This window comes from Babylonia areolata, chromosome 7, assembly GCF_041734735.1.
Source record: "Babylonia areolata isolate BAREFJ2019XMU chromosome 7, ASM4173473v1, whole genome shotgun sequence".
Classification (NCBI taxonomy): Eukaryota; Metazoa; Mollusca; class Gastropoda; order Neogastropoda; family Buccinidae; genus Babylonia; species Babylonia areolata.
The window spans coordinates 130,564-152,500 of NC_134882.1; the positions used below are offsets into that span (position 1 = coordinate 130,564).

Below are 21,937 nucleotides of genomic sequence, written 5' to 3' on the forward strand. Positions count from 1 at the left end.
CTGTTTGTCAGTGTTCCACAATACTGTATGCAGCATGATAAGAGTGTGTCACTGTACTGTTTGTCAGAGTGTTCCACAATACTGTATGCAGCATGATAAGAGTGTGGCATTGTACTGTTTGTCAGAGTGTTCCACAATACTGTATGCAGCATGATAAGAGTGTGGCATTGTACTGTTTGTCAGAGTATTCCACAATACTGTATGCAGCATGATAAGAGTGTGGCATTGTACTGTTTGTCAGTGTTCCACAATACTGTATGCAGCATGATAAGAGTGTGGCATTGTACTGTTTGTCAGAGTGTTCCACAATACTGTTTGCAGCATGATAAGAGTGTGGCATTGTACTGTTTGTCAGTGTGTTCCACAATACTGTATGCAGCATGATAACAGTGTGGCATTGTACTGTTTGTCAGAGTGTTCCACAATACTGTATGCAGCATGATAAGAGTGTGGCATTGTACTGTTTGTCAGTGTTCCACAATACTGTATGCAGCATGATAAGAGTGTGGCATTGTACTGTTTGTCAGTGTTCCACAATACTGTATGCAGCATGATAAGAGTGTGGCATTGTACTGTTTGTCAGTGTTCCACAATACTGTATGCAGCATGATAAGAGTGTGGCATTGTACTGTTTGTCAGTGTTCCACAATACTGTATGCAGCATGATAAGAGTGTGCCATTGTACTGTTTGTCAGAGTATTCCACAATACTGTATGCAGCATGATAACAGTGTGCCATTGTACTGTTTGTCAGAGTGTTCCACAGTACTGTTTACAGCATGATAACAGTGTGCCATTGTACTGTTTGTCAGAGTGTTCCACAGTACTGTTTACAGTATGGTAACAGTGTGCCATTGTACTGTTTGTCAGAGTGTTCCACAGTACTGTTTACAGTATGATAACAGTGTGCCATTGTACTGTTTGTCAGAGTGTTCCACAGTACTGTTTACAGTATGATAACAGTGTGCCATTGTACTGTTTGTCAGTGTTCCACAGTACTGTTTACAGCATGATAACAGTGTGCCATTGTACTGTTTGTCAGTGTTCCACAGTACTGTTTACAGCATGATAACAGTGTGCCATTGTACTGTTTGTCAGAGTGTTCCACAGTACTGTTTACAGCATGATAACAGTGTGCCATTGTACTGTTTGTCAGAGTGTTCCACAGTACTGTTTACAGTATGATAACAGTGTGCCATTGTACTGTTTGTCAGAGTGCTCCACAGTACTGTTTACAGTATGATAACAGTGTGTCATTGTACTGTTTGTCAGAGTGTTCCACAGTACTGTTTACAGTATGATAACAGTGTGCCATTGTACTGTTTGTCAGAGTGCTCCACAGTACTGTTTACAGTATGATAACAGTGTGCCATTGTACTGTTTGTCAGAGTGCTCCACAGTACTGTTTACAGCATGATAACAGTGTGCCATTGTACTGTTTGTCAGTGTTCCACAGTACTGTTTACAGTATGGTAACAGTGTGCCATTGTACTGTTTGTCAGTGTTCCACAGTACTGTTTACAGTATGATAACAGTGTGCCATTGTACTGTTTGTCAGTGTTCCACAGTACTGTTTACAGCATGATAACAGTGTGCCATTGTACTGTTTGTCAGTGTTCCACAGTACTGTTTACAGTATGGTAACAGTGTGCCATTGTACTGTTTGTCAGTGTTCCACAGTACTGTTTACAGTATGATAACAGTGTGCCATTGTACTGTTTGTCAGTGTTCCACAGTACTGTTTACAGTATGGTAACAGTGTGCCATTGTACTGTTTGTCAGAGTGTTCCACAGTACTGTTTACAGCATGATAACAGTGTGCCATTGTACTGTTTGTCAGAGTGTTCCACAGTACTGTTTACAGTATGATAACAGTGTGCCATTGTACTGTTTGTCAGTGTTCCACAGTACTGTTTACAGCATGATAACAGTGTGCCATTGTACTGTTTGTCAGAGTGTTCCACAGTACTGTTTACAGTATGGTAACAGTGTGTCATTGTACTGTTTGTCAGTGTTCCACAGTACTGTTTACAGTATGATAACAGTGTGCCATTGTACTGTTTGTCATTGTTCCACAGTACTGTTTACAGTATGGTAACAGTGTGTCATTGTACTGTTTGTCAGTGTTCCACAGTACTGTTTACAGTATGGTAACAGTGTGCCATTGTACTGTTTGTCAGTGTTCCACAATACTGTTTACAGTATGGTAACAGTGTGCCATTGTACTGTTTGTCAGTGTTCCACAGTACTGTTTACAGTATGGTAACAGTGTGCCATTGTACTGTTTGTCAGTGTTCCACAGTACTGTTTACAGTATGGTAACAGTGTGCCATTGTACTGTTTGTCAGTGTTCCACAATACTGTATGGACCATGATAACAGTGTGCTATTGTACTGTTTGTCAGAGTGTTCCACAGTGCTGGAAGCGGTGTGGAAGGAAACCTGAGGAAGTTCAAGGTTGGTGACGTGGTGACAGTTTCAGTGGCCGGCTTTCAAGATTACATCAGAAAGGGAGACTCTGTGAAAGTTACTTTTTCCATCAATGGACTAAAGGTATGTTTGATATTTTGTTTCATCAATTTGTGCTCAAATGGGTCAGATATTGATTGGCATCTACAAAAATGAAGACACAGCTGCAGTATAGTCATGAACAGTTAATTGGTTTTTGCTCGTGTTTGTATGTATGAAAGAAGGCATTTGCTTTTTCTTTTACGCTTGTCAGTACTTGTTCAGTGCATGTGTGTTGTTTTGGGGGCATGCATGCTTGCTTTTGTGTGTGTGTGTGTATGTGTGTGTGTGTGTGTGTGTGTTTGTGTGTGTGTGTGTGTGACACATCAGCTGGGCATTACATAGTTGTGTGTGTGTGTGTGTGTGTGTGTGTGTGCGTGTTTGTGTGTGTGTGTGTGTGTGTGTGATTAGACTTCTGACTTCTGTTTTCATGGAAGTTATCTGTCTGTTCATCCACAGTCTTCACATAAATTTTTTGTCATTTCTTTCTTCACTATTATCAGTGAAATCATAATTGTCGCTTTAAAAACAACAACAATGCTAAAAACCTAAGTACATGTGATACCCTGACAAGGACGGCTAGACTTTAGCTAGGTTCTGTTGGAAACCAACATACATGTGATACCCTGACAAGGACGGCTAGACTTTTGCTAGGTTCTGTTGGAATCCAACATAATGTGATATCCTGACAAAGACAGCTAGACTTTTGCTAGGTTCTGTTGGAAACCAACATACATGTGATATCCTGACAAGGACGGCTAGACTTTTGCTAGGTTCTGTTGGAAACCAACATAATGTGATATCCTGACAAAGACAGCTAGACTTTTGCTAGGTTCTGTTGGAAACCAACATACATGTGATATCCTGACAAGGACGGCTAGACTTTTGCTAGGTTCTGTTGGAAACCAACATACATGTGATATCCTGACAAGGACGGCTAGACTTTTGCTAGGTTCTGTTGGAAACCAACATAATGTGATATCCTGACAAAGACAGCTAGACTTTTGCTAGGTTCTGTTGGAAACCAACATACATGTGATATCCTGACAAGGATGGCTAGACTTTTGCTAGGTTCTGTTGGAAACCAACATACATGTGATATCCTGACAAGGACGGCTAGACTTTTGCTAGGTTCTGTTGGAAACCAACATAATGTGATATCCTGACAAAGACAGCTAGACTTTTGCTAGGTTCTGTTGGAAACCAACATACATGTGATATCCTGACAGAGACAGCTAGACTTTAGCTAGGTTCTGTTGGAATCCAACATAATGTGATATCCTGACAAAGACAGCTAGACTTTTGCTAGGTTCTGTTGGAAACCAACATACATGTGATATCCTGACAAAGACAGCTAGACTTTTGCTAGGTTCTTTTGGCAGTACAGAAGGAAGTTTCCTAACTCAGAATCAAAAAGTTGAACTGACTTGAAAAAACAGAGAAAAAAAGTATATATATATATATATATATATATATATATATATATATATATATCTATATATATATCTATATATATATATATATATATATATATATATATATATATATATATATATATATATATATACATATATATATATATATATATATGTGTGTGTGTGTGTGTGTGTGTGTGTGTGTGTGTATGTGTGTGTGTGTGTGTGTGTTTCTATGTAAAATAAAATTCTGTGGTTTCACACCACCTTCCTGAGCAAAAACTGGTTCAGGAAAGTCTTGGGTTGAACAGGCTGTGAGTGAGCCCAATTCACAACCACATCAGTGTTGTCTGACTACAGTGAACACAATTCACAGCCACATCAGTGTTGTCTGACTACAGTGAACACAGTTCACAGCCACATCAGTGTTGTCTGACTACAGTGAACACAGTTCACAGCCACATCAGTGTTGTCTGACTACAGTGAACACAGTTCACAGCCACATCAGTGTTGTCCTACTACAATGAACACAGCCACACCAGTGTTGTCTGACTACAGTGAACACAGCCACATCAGTATTGTCTGACTACAGTGAACACAGTTCACAGCCACATCAGTGTTGTCTGACTACAGTGAACACAGTTCACAGCCACATCAGTGTTGTCCTACTACAATGAACACAGTTCACAGCCACATCAGTGTTGTCTGACTACAGTGAACACAGTTCACAGCCACATCAGTGTTGTCTGACTACAGTGAACACAGTTCACAGCCACATCAGTGTTGTCTGACTACAGTGAACACAGTTCACAGCCACATCAGTGTTGTCTGACTACAGTGAACACAGTTCACAGCCACACCAGTGTTGTCTGACTACAGTGAACACAGTTCACAGCCACATCAGTGTTGTCTGACTACAGTGAACACAGCCACATCAGTGTTGTCTGACTACAGTGAACACAGCCACATCAGTGTTGTCTGACTACAGTGAACACAGTTCACAGCCACATCAGTGTTGTCTGACTACAGTGAACACAGTTCACAGCCACACCAGTGTTGTCTGACTACAGTGAACACAGTTCACAGCCACATCAGTGTTGTCTGACTACAGTGAACACAGTTCACAGCCACACCAGTGTTGTCTGACTACAATGAACACAGCCACACCAGTGTTGTCTGACTACAGTGAACACAGCCACATCAGTGTTGTCTGACTACAGTGAACACAGTTCACAGCCACATCAGTGTTGTCTGACTACAGTGAACACAGCCACATCAGTGTTGTCTGACTACAGTGAACACAGTTCACAGCCACATCAGTGTTGTCTGACTACAGTGAACACAGCCACACCAGTGTTGTCTGACTACAGTGAACACAGCCACATCAGTGTTGTCTGACTACAGTGAACACAGTTCACAGCCACACCAGTGTTGTCTGACTACAGTGATTACAGCCACATCAGTGTTGTCTGACTACAGTGAACACAGTTCACAGCCACATCAGTGTTGTCTGACTACAATGAACACAGTTCACAGCCACATCAGTGTTGTCTGACTACAATGAACACAGTTCACAGCCACACCAGTGTTGTCTGACTACAGTGAACACAGCCACATCAGTGTTGTCTGACTACAGTGAACACAGTTCACAGCCACATCAGTGTTGTCTGACTACAGTGAACACAGTTCACAGCCACATCAGTGTTGTCTGACTACAGTGAACACAGTTCACAGCCACATCAGTGTTGTCTGACTACAGTGAACACAGCCACATCAGTGTTGTCTGACTACAGTGAACACAGTTCACAGCCACATCAGTGTTGTCTGACTACAGTGATTACAGCCACATCAGTGTTGTCTGACTATAGTGAACACAGTTCACAGCCACACCAGTATTGTCTGACTACAGTGATTACAGCCACATCAGTGTTGTCTGACTACAGTGAACACAATTCACAGCCACATCAGTGTTGTTTGACTACAGTGAACACAGTTCACAGCCACATCAGTGTTGTCTGACTACAGTGAACACAATTCACAGCCACATCAGTGTTGTTTGACTACAGTGAACACAGTTCACAGCCACACCAGTATTGTCTGACTACAGTGATTACAGCCACATCAGTGTTGTCTGACTACAGTGAACACAATTCACAGCCACATCAGTGTTGTCTGACTACAGTGAACACAATTCACAGCCACATCAGTGTTGTTTGACTACAGTGAACACAGTTCACAGCCACACCAGTATTGTCTGACTACAGTGATTACAGCCACATCAGTGTTGTCTGACTACAGTGAACACAATTCACAGCCACATCAGTGTTGTTTGACTACAGTGAACACAGTTCACAGCCACATCAGTGTTGTCTGACTACAGTGAACACAATTCACAGCCACATCAGTGTTGTCTGACTACAGTGAACACAATTCACAGCCACACCAGTATTGTCTGACTACAGTGAACACAGCCACATCAGTGTTGTCTGACTACAGTGAACACAGTTCACAGCCACACCAGTGTTGTCTGACTACAGTGATTACAGCCACACCAGTGTTGTCTGACTACAGTGAACACAGCCACATCAGTGTTGTCTGACTACAGTGAACACAGCCACACCAGTGTTGTCTGACTACAGTGAACACAGCCACATCAGTATTGTCTGACTACAGTGAACACAGTTCACAGCCACATCAGTGTTGTCTGACTACAGTGAACACAGCCACATCAGTGTTGTCTGACTACAATGAACACAGTTCACAGCCACATCAGTGTTGTCTGACTACAGTGAACACAGTTCACAGCCACATCAGTGTTGTCTTACTACAATGAACACAGTTCACAGCCACATCAGTGTTGTCTGACTACAGTGAACACAGTTCACAGCCACATCAGTGTTGTCTGACTACAGTGAACACAGCCACATCAGTGTTGTCTGACTACAGTGAACACAGCCACATCAGTGTTGTCTGACTACAGTGAACACAGTTCACAGCCACATCAGTGTTGTCTGACTACAGTGAACACAGCCACATCAGTGTTGTCTGACTACAGTGAACACAGTTCACAGCCACATCAGTGTTGTCCAACTACAATGAACATAGTTCACAGCCACATCAGTGTTGTCCAACTACAATGAACACAGTTCACAGCCACATCAGTGTTGTCTGACTACAATGAACATAGTTCACAGCCACATCAGTGTTGTCCAACTACAATGAACACAGTTCACAGCCACATCAGTATTGTCTGACTACAGTGAACACAGTTCACAGCCACATCAGTGTTGTCCGACTACAATGAACACAGTTCACAGCCACATCAGTGTTGTCCAACTACAATGAACACAGTTCACAGCCACATCAGTGTTGTCTGACTACAGTGAACACAGCCACATCAGTGTTGTCTGACTACAGTGAACACAGCCACATCAGTATTGTCTGACTACAGTGAACACAGTTCACAGCCACATCAGTGTTGTCCGACTACAGTGAACACAGTTCACAGCCACATCAGTGTTGTCTTACTACAATGAACACAGTTCACAGCCACATCAGTGTTGTCCGACTACAATGAACACAGTTCACAGCCACATCAGTGTTGTCTGACTACAGTGAACACAGTTCACAGCCACATCAGTGTTGTCTGACTACAATGAACACAGTTCACAGCCACATCAGTGTTGTCCGACTACAATGAACACAGTTCACAGCCACATCTCATCTCAGTTAAGGTGAAGGTTGAGGCAAGGCTAGTGATGCCTTCTTGAGATCAGCCATCTGCCTTATAGATGTTGAACAGCATAGAGGGATTTATCTGACATCAGTGATGCCTTCTTGAGATCAGCCATCTGCCTTATGGATGTTGAACAGCATAGAGGGATTTATCTGACATCAGTGATGCCCTCTTGAGATCAGCCATCTGCCTTATAGATGTTGAACAGCATAGAGGGATTTATCTGACATCAGTGATGCCCTCTTGAGAAATTGAAACGGAAACTGGAGGTAATGTTTATGTTGCAGTCCAAGGAATACTCCATGACATACAATGCAGCCACTGGCATCCGCTGTGTCTTCATGATTGGTATGCACAGTGCAGGGGAGAAGGCACAGCTTTTGAACTACCGTTCTCTGTGTATGCCCTTGGTGAGCAACTTGTGTGTGTGTGTGTGTGTGTGTGCATTTGTGTGTATGTGTGTGTGCGTGTATGTGTGTGTGTGTGTGCATTTGTGTGTATGTGTGTGTGTGTGTGTGTGTGTGTGCATTTGTGTGTATGTGTGTGTGTGTGTGTGTGTGTATGTGTGTGTGTGTTTGCATGTGTGTGTTTGCATGTGCGCATGTGTATGTATGTATGCGTTTGTGTGTGGGTGTGTATGTGTGATGTGTGTGTGTTTATGTGGTGTGTGTGTGTGTTTGCATGTGCGTGTGTGTGTATGTGTGTTTGAGTGTTGCGCGTGTGTGTTTGCATGTGCATGTGTGTGTATGTGTGCACATGTGTGTGTGTGCGTGTATGTGTGTGTGTGTGTGTGTTTGACTGTGTTTGTATATTTTGTGAGTATGTGCATGTGTTTGTAAATTTCTGTTTGCATGTGTATGAGTGAGTGTGTGTATGCATGTGTGCATGTGTGTGTGAGTGTGTCTGTACATGCATGTGTGTGATTGTATGTTTAAGTATGTCCGTATATGTGTGAGCATGTGCATATGTTTGTAACTTTGTGTGTGTGTGTGTGTGTGTGTGTGTGTGTGTGTGCATTCATGTCTGCATATATTTAGTGAGATTTTGGTTTATATGTTTGACTGCTAGTGTGTTTGTGTGTCTGTCTGTCTGTGTCTATGTCTGCGTGTGTGTGTGCGTGTGTTCAGAAAGTTTGTGAATCATAGATTTGTTGAAATCTTGATCTAACTGTTAATCACTCAGCTGTCAGACTGTCATTAAATTGAAAGCTATTAAATCATTAGATATAGAGTTATTCTATACATGTATTCTGTCAGTTAACAATAATCATTGTCACAATAAATGACTTTCTGTGGAGAGAGAGAGAGAGAGAGATTCTGTTGATTTGTTCACTTAAGAACATAGCCCCATGTATACACTAGAATTACTTCTGTTACTATAAACAGCACAGCTCCTTGCATAACTTAAATCACTGAAACTAAGATACACAAGGAAAGAGAGAGAGGGAGAGAGAGAGAGAGGGAGAGAGAGAGGGAGGGGGAGAGAGGGGCGAGGGAGGGAGAGAGAGAGAGGGAGGGGGAGAGAGGGGGGAGGGAGGGAGAGAGAGAGAGGGAGAGAGAGAGGGGGGAGAGAGAGGGGTGAAGGGAGGGAGAGAGAGAGAGAGGGGGGGGGGGGGGAGAGGGAGAGAGATAGGGGGAGGGAGAGAGAGATAGAGATGGGGAGGGAAGGAGAGAGAGGGAGGGAGGGAGAGAGAGAGAGAGAAAGAGAGAACACTGAACACTGAACACTGAACACTTTAATGTCAATAGCTTTACAGCCCTAATGACATGGGGGTTCATAATACAAATAACAACATGCATCAATAGTAATAATATTGATCAAAACCAAAACCAAAACGAAATCAATCAATCTGTGCAACAAAGTGCAGTTCGACCATCCATTCAAAGTAATGGCATGTAGAGAGAAATAAAAACAAAAACATATATAACTGTATAACATAATATTTTCCATATGAGAGTGACAACACAGATTTCACTTTTCACAATGAGCAACACCTGATACTATTTTATTATTGTTGAGTTTTTTTTCGTCGCATGTTATTCGCTTCTGCAATATATTTTGCAAGTGACTGTAGTGAAGTTTCCTGATTTAAATTAAGCACTCCAAAAATATCTTCATACTTTGCTGAATTTGTTTTAAATACAACACATTTTTCTCGAATATCGTCATAAGCTTTACAACTAAACAAAAAATGTAACTCATCCTCCCTTGAATGCCCGCACATCGGACAAGGGGAGAATAACGAGGGCTCAGTCTGAAACCACTTTTCATAAGCATTCAAACCAATCGTTCTCGTTCTAAATCTGGCGAGACTTGTTCGGTGCCACTTGTTTGTCACGACTGTGATATATTTTTCTGTTTGAAATATACTTTTAAAACTATAAAACCATCTATATTTCTCAGTGCTTTCCATTTTACCGTGCCAATTCTGTTTATATGAAGCAATTAGCCTATCTTTGAATTCTGAAACAAATCCTTCTACACATCCAACTCCCTGACACATCCACACAATCCCAAATCCATTTACAGTTAATGTCTTCTTTACAAAATATACCCAGTTTTCCTTCCCTCTCTCATGTTCATTTACTAACATTTCATACGCCTGCTTACATAATCTCGATGTGGGTAGCCTTATTAATTTTAACCAATATTTTATACATTTCACACATGATTTAATGTATAATGGGTATCTACCACTTTCTCCATATAATACAGTATTTGAAGCATGTAATGGAACATTTAAAAAACGTTTAATAGCTAATGTATGTACTTTTTCTAAATCTTTGTTATCAGAAAGTCCCCAAATTTCGGCACTGTATGTTATCATTGGTTCTATTTGAGTATCAAAAAGTTTCCAAAATATATATGAATCTATCGAGCCTAACTTACGTAAACACCTTAAGATTTCTATAACCCCCTTCTTCCCCTTTCTACAAATTTCTGCTACTGTCCTTGTCAAACTCAGCTTAGTTGTAAAAATCATACCAAGATACTTATAAGCATTAGTTACCTTCACTTCATCAGTTCCATAGTGCCATTTTTCATATCTAGATAAGTAACCACCTTTTCTAAACACAACTACATTTGTTTTCTCAAGATTAACTTTTAAAAATAATCTATCTGCTTCTTGCTTTAATATGTTCAGCTGATTTTGAAGTCCTATGGCCGTGTCAGACAAAAGAATTACATCATCTGCAAATAACATGAGAAACAGTTCAACAGCCCCAGGGATCATTTGAATCCCATGTCTTCCTTTTTTCGTTATCTCTCCTGCCAGTTCATTAATAAAGAACGAAAACATCATAGGGCTCAACAGACATCCTTGTTTTACGCCACGTGGGCACTCAAATACATCTGAATATACACCCTTCTCACGTACACACGCTAAAACTGCATCATATACACCACGCAGTGCCATATAAAGCTTACCATCAACACCAGTTTTACGTAACACATTCCATAAACTATTTCGATTCACAGAGTCGAAGGCCTTCTGAAAATCTACAAAAGCAACATACAATTTTCTATTTTTTAATAAATGTGTTTGTACAATTGCAAACAATGTGAAAATGTGGTCAATGGTGCTGTAACCTGATCGAAATCCAGCTTGCTCTTCAATAATCTTTTCTTCTCGTTCAGCCCATTTAGTTAATCTTCTATTTAAAATGTAAGTGTAAACTTTACTAATGATACTTGTAAGTGCAACTCCACGGTAATTATCTGGAATATTTGGGTCTCCCTTTTTGTGAATAGGTATGATAATCGATTTTGCCCAATCTGTTGGAAAGATTCCATCATTGAAACATCTGTTAAATAAAAGCACCAGAAAATCAACAATATCTGTATTTGCCTGCTTTAACATTTCACTCAATATTTTATCTGGGCCTGCACTTTTACCTGGTTTTAAATTGTTTATGCTATCAATCACTTCTTGCCTGCTAATTGGGTCATTAAAACAAGGTTCTTCAAAATCACCAACCTCCTCTACTACCTCATCTTCTGTTTCAGTATTAGCATTACCTACAAATACACTAGAAAAATGGTCATACCATTGCTGAGCACTAATATTATTATAAACAAATGCCTTTCTATTTACAGATCTTACTGTTGCCCAAAACAGATTTGAATCTTTGATTAATGATTTTAATTTCTGTAACCTTAGCTCCTCAAATTCACGTTTCTTTCTTCTCTTCAAATAAACATATTCCTTCCTTTCCTTTACAAATGTTTCTTTACGTACTCTTTTATTCTCTTCAGTTTTACATCTCTAAAGAGAGAGAGAGAGAGAGAGAGATTCAAAAAGATTTTAAAAAACTTTATTACTCAAGTATAAAGATTTTAGGCATTGCCTAGTCTTCCAATCTGTCCTTGTGGCAACAAAAACAGTAAGGATAAGACACAACATTAATAATAATGGTAAATACTACTACCACTACTTCTACCACTACCACCACCACCACCACCACCACCACCACTACTACTACTACTTCTACTACTACTTCTACTACTTCTACTACTACTTCTACTAGTACTACTACCGCCCCTACTACTAATGATAATTATAATACTAATCAACGCACCATCATTATCATTATAAAAATATAATAGAGGGAACACAGTCATATGCATACACTCATCCCCAAACACATACACCCTTGTGCACATACACATATGCACATATGGTGTGTGTCCATCGAGATCGATGATGACCATCGTTGTCATCCAGCTGGGGGATGGGGGTAGGGTGGTGGTGGGGTGGGGGGGGGATGCTCATGAATCTATCTGTGAGTGCGCAGATGGCTGAATAGTCCAATCTAGGCACGAAATGTTCGCTGGCAGTTGGAACAGACAAAGACAGGCATATCATTGTCAGGGAGCTTGTTTGCCCGTGACTTTCTGGCCTGCCTCTTCTGAACAGCTGCAGCAGTCCTGTTGGCCTCGCACAACTTGGCACCTTTGTGCACAGCAGCGCGCCATTTGTCACGGTCCACTGCAGATTCCTCCCAGGAGTCAGGGTTTATATCAAACGCTTTCAGAGAGACTTTCAGAGTATCTCTGAAGCGCTTCTTCTGACCTCCGTGTGATCTCTTCCCTTGTTGCAGCTCACCATAGAAGAGCCTTTTGGGCAGCCGATGGTCTGCCATGCGCACCATGTGTCCAGCCCAGCGAAGCTGGGACTGCATCAGGATGGTGAAGATGCTGGGAAGTGTGGCTTTTGCAAGCACCTCCGTGTCTGGGGTCCTGTCTTGCCACTTGATGTTCAGTAGCTTCCTTAGGCATGTTATGTGGAAGTGGTTCAGCTTCTTGGCATGTCGTTGGTACACTGTCCAAGTTTCGCAGGCGTACAGTAGTGTGGGGAGAACTACTGCTCTGTAGACCTTTAGTTTGGTCTCAAGACCAATGCCTCTTCTGTTCCAGACATTTGCATAGAGTCTACCAAAAGTTGCGCTTGCTCTTGCAATCCTTGCAATCCTGACATTCACTTCGTCGATGGTCACATTTTGTGACAGTGTGCTGCCAAGGTATGTGAACCGCTCCACCGCACTGAGTCTCTGACCATTGACTGTGATGTTGGGCTCAACATGGGGTTTCCCTGGGGCTGGCTGATAGAGAACTTCAGTTTTCCTCATGCTGATGGTAAGGCTGAAGTTCCTGCTGGCAGTGGCAAACTTGTCGATGCTGAGTCGCATGTCAGCTTCAGATCCAGCGTTGAGGGCACAATCATCAGCAAACAAAAAGTCTCTGATGATGTCTGTCATGACCTTCGTTTTTGCTTGAAGCCTTCTGAGGTTAAACAGCTTGCCATCTGTTCGGTACTTTAGGCTGATTCCAACATCGCCATCTCTGAAGGCATCAGTAAGCATTGCAGAGAACATGAGGCTGAACAGTGTTGGAGCCAGGACGCAGCCTTGCTTGACACCATTTGTGACAGGAAAAGGAGCAGATGTTTCGCCACTGTCCTGGACTCGAGCCTGCATGCCTTCATGGAACTGGCTGACCAAGGAAATAAATTTCCGAGGGCATCCGTAGTTGGCCATGATCTTCCACAGTCCCTCTCTACTCACGGTGTCGAAGGCTTTAGTGAGGTCGACATAGGTGGAGAACAGATCAGCATTTTGCTCCTGACATTTCTCTTGCAGCTGCCTTGCAGCAAACACCATGTCGGTGGTTCCGCGCTCTTTCCGGAATCCACATTGGCTCTCAGGCAAATGACCTTGGTCAAGGTGTGCTGTGAGGCGGTTTAGTAGGATCCTGGCAAGTATCTTGCCTGCGATGGAGAGCAAGGAAATGCCCCATTGGTTATCACAGGCTTGCCGGTTCCCCTTTCACTTGTACAAGTGAATGATAGATGCATCTTTGAAATCCTGGGGGATCGTCTCTTCTTTCCACATGAGTGAGTACAGCTGATGGAGCTTCTCAGTCAGCACAGTGCCTCCATCCTTGTAGACCTCTGCTGGTATGGAGTCTGAGCCAGGTGCTTTGCCACTGGATAGCAGACGGATTGCTTTCTGGGTCTCAAGAAGTGTTGGCAGATCATCCAGTGCTTCGTTGATGGGGATTTGTGGGAGACGGTCTATGGCTTCATCATTTATGGAGGAAGGGCGATTTAAAACACTGTTGAAGTGCTCAGCCCAGCGTTTGAGAATTTTCTCCTTATCGGTGATCAAGGTATTCCCATCTGCACTGGGGAGGGGGGATGATCCTGAGGATGTGGGGCCATAGACTTCTTTTAAGGCATCATAGAACCTCTTCATATCGTGCCTGTCAGCATATCCCTGGATCTCATCAGCTTTGTCACTCAGCCACTTATCCTGCATCTGACGTAACTTTTGCTGAACAGTCCTGCGGATGGCATTGTACGCATCCTTTTTGATGTGGACTTTAGGTTGCTCAGGCAGGCTTGATGCAGACGGCGTTTCTCATCCAGAAGCTGCTTGATTTCATCACAGTTTTCATCAAACCAGTCTTTGTGCTTTCTGGTCATGGGTCCCAGGGTCTCTGAAGCTGTACTATAGATCAGCTCGCGCAGGGTCCTCCAGTCAGACTCCACATTCTGGTTGTCCAGAGAGGCGGATTCCAGACGATCTTCCAGCAGCTCCACAAAGGTCTGTTTGATGGTGATGTTTTTCAGCTTAGCGATGTTGAGCCGTTTTGGAGCCATCTGGCCTTGGGGGCGTCTCTTGGGCTGGATTCGAATATTCAGCTTCGAGACTACAAGGCGATGGTCTGTCCAACACTTGGCGCCACACATGGTCTTTGTCACACATACATCTTGCCTATCCCTTTTCCTGACAATGACGTAATCGATGAGATGCCAATGCTTTGAGCGAGGGTGCATCCATGACGTCCTGTTACGGGTAGGGAGGCAGAAAACTGTGTTGGTTATCAGCAGTTCGTGCTCTGCACAGATCTGAAGCAAAAGCAATCCATTTGGGTTGCAGTGGCCCACGCCATGCTTTCCAATTACTCCATCCCAGGAGATGTAGTCAGAGCCAACTCTAGCATTGAAGTCCCCAAGAATGATGAGCTTGTCTGCTTTAGGGATAGCAGCAATGACAGAGTGAAGGTCCTCGTAGAACTTCGCCTTCACTTCATCCGGGTTGGTCATGGTTGGGGCGTAGGCACTGACAATGGTGAGGTGCTTCTGGCCAGATGCCAGTGGGAGTTTCATGGTCATAAGCCTATCGTTGACTCCCTTTGGGATTCCAGCTAGCTTGCTGACAAGTGCTGTTTTTACTGCAAAACCAACGCCAGCCTCACATCGCTCTTCGCTTCCTCGTCCACTCCAGAAGAAGGTGTAACCAGATCCCCGTTCACAGAGCTCGCCTTCGCCTGCAAGCCGAGTCTCACTCAAGGCTGCGATGTCGATGTTGTATCTGGCGAGTTCGGATGCAACTAGTGCCGTTCTCCTTTGGGGTCTGTCCGCATTATCTCTGTCCAGGAGAGTCCGTATGTTCCAAGCACCAATGGTGAGAGGAACAATCCTTGTTTTTTTCTTTTCTTTCTCTTTGTTTCGACCGCTGATGTAGGGTCCCCACCAGCTGCGGTATGCTGGCCAGGGTGATATGGAGCAGGCAATTTTTAGGGCACCTTTTCTAGCCCCTTCCTCATGCCAGGGAGGTGAGCAGTGCATTCCTAAAGAGGGCTGCTCAGACGCTCAGACGGCTGCCAAGCTCCATCGCTGCTCCTGTCGATGAAGAATGACCCTATGGCCTGAGCCGCCTGGATGCAGGTCTGCAGCTGCGACTGCCAGTGTACCCACACCTGTCATTTCGTCACTCGCAGGACTTGGGGGTGATGAAAGGATGAAGGATGAAAGGTCAATAAGGATGACTGATGACTTGCGCGATGAGTTTGTTTAAAGTGAAGAGGAGTTGCGCAACATCGACCTCACTCTCTCGTCCGGGTCCACCAATTTCCAGTGGCAAGACTAAGTCGAGACGACTGGAGGATGAGCACGGATGCAGTGGATGACCAAGATATCCTTTCGTGTCTCATCTTGCTCTCTGCACTCCACAGTGCGTTGCTGTAACCGCCTTCCTCTCCGTTGAACCGATAGGTTTCTTCCGCAGATTCTGCTGGATCCAGACTTCGCATGCATGGGTAGACACACCCCGGGGACCAACTGCGTGTGGCATGCACACAGCACGGTGGAGCTAGATGGCCGTCGGTGGCTCTCCTGAGCCGACGCCCTTTTATGGATCTCGTTTTTAATTCCATAAGGGTGTCTATCCACCCGCCTCACCAGTCCCGGAAGGGAGCGGTGGGAGTGCCGGTTTAGTCACCGGCAATCCGACCCTGAACAGGTTGTACTGGATTTCAGGTTACCAGTAGCAGATCTAATGACCTGACCTGACCTTCTATGCACATATACACGCATGCATATGTCTACATGTACATACATATATGTATGCATACGCATACACAAACATAATAGAGAGAGTTCCAAACAGATGATCCAAAAAATGCGAAGCTAGATTTGTACAAGTCAATGCACACACGAGGCAGAATATAATTATCTGAATCGTAACACTCTGTTGCCCTTTGAACAAATTCACTGAGGTTCGGTGGTGACATGTGGTTGTGTACTTTGAACATGAGGACCATTCTATTGTAGTCGAATTGCTTGTACAGTGGTAATATTTCCAGTTTTGTTAATTTCTCATCTGTTGATAGTGAGTGGACAGGTAGAATATGTTTAGCTGTTCATCTGTGTAATGAGTTAATTTTTTTTTGGTTGGTTATGACTGGCATTGCTCCAGACTGTAGATGCATAATTGATATGATAAAGACAATGTGCCCTGAAGAATAATTTTCGGGTTGGAGCATCAACATAATATCTAAGTTTATTGAGTAAGAACAGATTGCGAGCTAGCTGTTTGCAGACATGGTTAATATGAGCTTGCCGGTTTAGTTCTTTATCAATTATTACCCCAAGAACGCAGTGCCCACAAACTTGTTCAACTGAGTTCTTGTTTACCTCAAGTTTTAAAGTGAGAGGCTTACGTTGGTGTTTCTGTCTGGATGTCAGTGCCATACTTTTTGTCTTATGTGGATTAAGTTCCATGTGATTCTGGTAACACCAGTCTGAGATGTCTTTTTTTTTTCTTTTTTTTTAACTTAAAAAAAAATTCCAAAGACATGTATACAATACAGAGAACAGTATGAAACAAACAATATAAAACAAACAGTAGCATCCACTACAGAGAGAAAGACAAAACAAAACAAAACAAAACAAAAAACAAAAACAATCCCCCCAAAAAACAACAACAACAGCAACAACAACAACAACATCAGCAAATACAGAAATAAAAAAAAAACTTGTCCAATCATTCAATCAATCAATGTTTACACATTATTGATTGCAGTAATCATGATGACGTAAGATGACATTAATAATAAATAGACCAGTTGTAACATAGCAACAGCATCAGTTATGTCAACTATTACAGTAATGGCATCAAGGATGAGGCGAAAGCAAGTGGTAGCATTACAATATTATAATAAGGAACAATGAGTAAACCACTTCTACATTATTGGAAAAGAAAGCTTGTAGTTAATCACATTGTAAAGACAACAACAACAATACAAATTGAAAAAATAAATAAATAATAAATATAAAAAAATAAATAAAGACCTGCTAGTACAAAAGAAGGACTGTTATACAGAATGATAACTATGGAACATGCAAAATTGTGATTAGGTAACAGTTTCCATAATTGGAAGGTAACAGTTCCACTTTGTACGGAAAGCATGATGGTTCATTAGTATATAAGATGCATGTTCTTCAATTTTGTATCTGTATCTGAGCTGTGTTTTAAATGCATTGAGTTGTGGTGGTTGTTTATTGAATTTGCATTTGTACAGAAAGTTTTTGGCAAGTAAAATAATGAAATCTAAAATGTCATCTGTAGCAAATGTGTGTGAGTTTCCAAATAAAACTAATTTTTCACATAATTGGGCATTGTATACATTATTGCATTTGTTATTAATATGTCTGGAAAGCAGTCCAAAATCTCTGCACAATCTCACATCTCCAAAAAAGGTGTTCAATGGTTTCTGGATGTGATCCACAGAAACTGCATTTATCATTATGAGAAATATTCATCTGTTTCAGAGACCTGTTTGTTGCAATAATCCTATGAACTGTTCTTATTTGAAACCATTTTAAGTTTACATCACTTATTTTGTGTATTTTGTTAAATGTCTGTTTCCAGTTAATGTTCAGCTGCAACAAATCGTTCCATTTGTTACAGCATTTAGGGGCCATATTGTATTTAACTAAAGTGTCGTAATAAACTTTTGTTCCTTTTCCAGTTAATGTTCAGCTGCAACAAATCATTCCATTTGTTACAGCATTTAGGGGCCATATTGTATTTAACTAAAGTGTCGTAATAAACTTTTGTTCCTTTTTTCACTGAATATATCATTTGTAATGATTTTCTGATCTGCATAGCTCTGTCATTATCAATTTCAATGTTCTGGGTTTAAAAAAAAAAAAATTTCTAACTGACCTTATGCAACCATTTAAAGTAAGAAAATTTGTGATATTTCCATGCTTTTGACTAAAATCTTAATAGGAAAGGAAACTACTGTCCCCATGCACTAGATGAGAAATATTCCAGACCCCCTTTTCCATCCAATTTCTGTATGATAAAATCTTACTTCCAATTTTGATAATTTGGTTCAGAAAGATTGGTTCTGCTAAAACTTCTTTGCTGTTTGATAGTGGGAGCTTCTGACAAAATTCTTTGTAGGCTTGGAAAACATGAATCCAGAACTTACTGTTGTCATCAGGTGTTGCTGAGATGTCATTTATTCCCTGTTGTAGCGATGATTGTACAAGATCGATGTTGGTGTCACTACAATGAAGAGAATGATTGTACAAGATCGATGTTGGTGTCACTACAATGTAGCGATGATTGTACAAGATCGATGTTGGTGTCACTACAATGAAGAGAATGATTGTACAAGATCGATGTTGGTGTCACTACAATGAAGAGAATGATTGTACAAGATCGATGTTGGTGTCACTACAATGAAGAGAGTGATTGTACAACAGCGATGTTGGTGTCACTACAATGAAGAGAATGATTGTACAAGATCGATGTTGGTGTCACTACAATGAAGAGAATGATTGTACAAGATCGATGTTGGTGTCACTACAATGAAGAGAATGATTGTACAAGATCGATGTTGGTGTCACTACAATGAAGAGAATGATTGTACAAGATCGATGTTGGTGTCACTACAATGAAGAGAACTGTCATCAGTGAACAGATCGCAGATGATGTTGCAAGGTGATATGTGCATTGACAAGTCATTTATTTAGATGCAGAAGAGTAGAGGTCCAAGAATAGAGCCTTGCGGTACACCATGATCTACATGACCTTCAGAAGAGTACGTGCCATTTAAGTAAACACGCTGTGTTCTGTTTTCCAGGTAAGACCGGAAGAATGAGACAGCTGACTGGTTTTGAGTATACTCATTTAATTTGTTTATCAGTATTTCGTGATCCACAAGATCAAAGGCCTTCTTGAAATTGAGGAAAACTGTTCCAGTGATCTTGTTATGATTGATTACAGATAACCACGTGTCACAAAGTCGGGTTAAGGCTGTGTGACAGGAGTGATAACGGCGAAAGCCGGACTGAAGGGGATGAAAGAGGTTGCTTTGCTCCATGTGTTTCATAAGGTGTTGTGGACGTGCTTTTCGAGAGGCTTGGAAACAACGGATAGTAGGGGTATTGGTCTAAAGTTGTTGACATCTGTAATATCTTTTGACTTTGGCAGTGGGATTACATTTGCTGTTTTTAGCACAGCAGGAACATTGTTCTGTAAAATGCACAAATTGTAAATATACGTACGTAAGGGAGTCTACTATGCAGGGCAAAGCAAGTTTAAGAACAGATGCATTTCAATTGTCTGGACCCATTACCTTCTTATTCTTTAGATCTGAGATTAAGGATCCAACTTCATGAACAATACGTGTGGGGATTTTGAATGATTCAGCAGATTTAAGACATTCTTGACAAAATGTTTGTAAAGTTGTTTGTTTTTTTTTTTGGGGGGGGGGGGTCTGGGGGTTGTTATATAACATTCTGAAGGAAGGTAGTTTGTAAATGTCTGTGTTGACTGAGCTGTTTTTAGAAAATGGTCATTGAGTGAATCCGTTGTCCACATAGTTGAGACAGCATTTGTTTTCTTTTTAGACTGATCTGTACTTTCATGAACAGCACGCCATAGTGTTGCTGTGTCTCTGTTGTTGTTGATAAGGTTCTTAAAATGATCTGACTTTGCCTGTTGAACTAAATCACACACTTTATTTCTTTGCTTACTCTCGCCCTTCCCCTCTCTCTGTCTCTCTCTTCCTCTCTAAGAGAGGGAGAGAGAGGGAGCCAGAAAGAGAGAGGGGAACGGAGAGGGGGAGAGAGAGAGGGGATGAGGGAGGGAGAGGGGGAGGGAGGGAGTGGGAGAGAGAGGGAGGGAGAGAGGGGGGAGAGAGAGGGAGGGAAGGAGAGGGGGAGGGATGGAGAGAGAGAGAGGGGGGAGGGAGGGGTAGAGAGAGAGAGGGGAGGGGGGTAGAGAGAGAGGGGAGGGGGGAAGAGACAGAGGGGGAGGGAGAGAGAGAGAGACAAGACAAGACAAGACAAATTCTTTATTATTGAGGATGATAGATAAGCACTGGCGTGCTTTTTTTCATCCAGTCCCCGCCCTGAAACAGCGTCTACACTACACAAAACGACATTATATATGTCATTGTATGTACTAAACAATGCTACGTAAGGTCATAGAATGCGAATACTATACTACATAATGGCATAAGCATGGTAAAAATAACACACACACACACACACACACACACACACACACACAGAGGCACAAGCATGGTATCAATAATCGACATAAAATAATTTTTAAAAAAACACAGAACACACACATACACACACACTCTCTCTCTCTTACATGCACACTTACACACACATAAGCATACATTGTGTATGTTAAAAATACTATACTTATGTGAATATAAAACAGTAAGTCTAATAAAAAAAAAAAAATACACATAGCAATAACAGGGGTGTGGGTGCTCATTGCCAAATGAAGCATAATGCAACATATAAAATAGTATGAGAATAAAAATGTCACAGGTGAAAGAGAGAGACAGACAGACAGACAGAGAGAGAGAAAATAAAGCAATATCAACTAAGGAATAATTAACCTCATATTACAAGGAACATGTGAGAGAGAGCGAGAGAGAGAAAGAGAGAGAGATGGGATGGGGAAGGGGGTACAGGTGAATGAGAGAGAGACAGACAGACAGACAGAGGGAGACTCAGAGAGAGAGAGAGAAAGAGAGAGAGATGGGATGGGGAAGGGGGTACAGGTGAATGAGAGACAGACAGACAGACAGACAGAGGGAGACTCAGAGAGAGAGAGAGAAAGAGAGAGAGATGGGATGGGGAAGGGGGTACAGGTGAATGAGAGACAGACAGACAGACAGACAGACAGACAGAGGGAGACTCAGAGCGAGAGAGAGAAAGAGAGAGAGATGGGATGGGGAAGGGGGTACAGGTGAATGAGAGACAGACAGACAGACAGACAGACAGACAGACAGACAGACAGACAGAGGGAGACTCAGAGAGAGAGATAGAAAGAGAGAGAGATGGGATGGAGAAGGGGGTACAGGTGAATGAGAGACAGACAGACAGACAGACAGACAGAGGGAGACTCAGAGAGAGAGAGAAAGAGAGAGAGATGGGATGGGGAAGGGGGTACA

The 21,937-nt window shown here is 42.1% G+C and overlaps 1 protein-coding gene across 7 annotated transcripts in view; it reads left to right on the forward strand.

The window, feature by feature from the left end:
• LOC143283637 (uncharacterized) overlaps nt 1-21,937 on the forward strand; it is a 393,825-nt gene that overhangs the window by 69,382 nt on the left and 302,506 nt on the right. For all 7 annotated transcript variants that reach the window (XR_013055424.1, XR_013055425.1, XR_013055423.1 and 4 more), the window contains 2 exons: nt 2,404-2,551; nt 7,945-8,067. Coding sequence is in view for 4 of the 7 variants with exons in the window: in XM_076589820.1 (XP_076445935.1) it covers nt 2,404-2,551; nt 7,945-8,067 (271 nt within the window). In the remaining 3 variants the exon portion in view is untranslated. The remainder of the gene's footprint in view (nt 1-2,403; nt 2,552-7,944; nt 8,068-21,937) is intronic.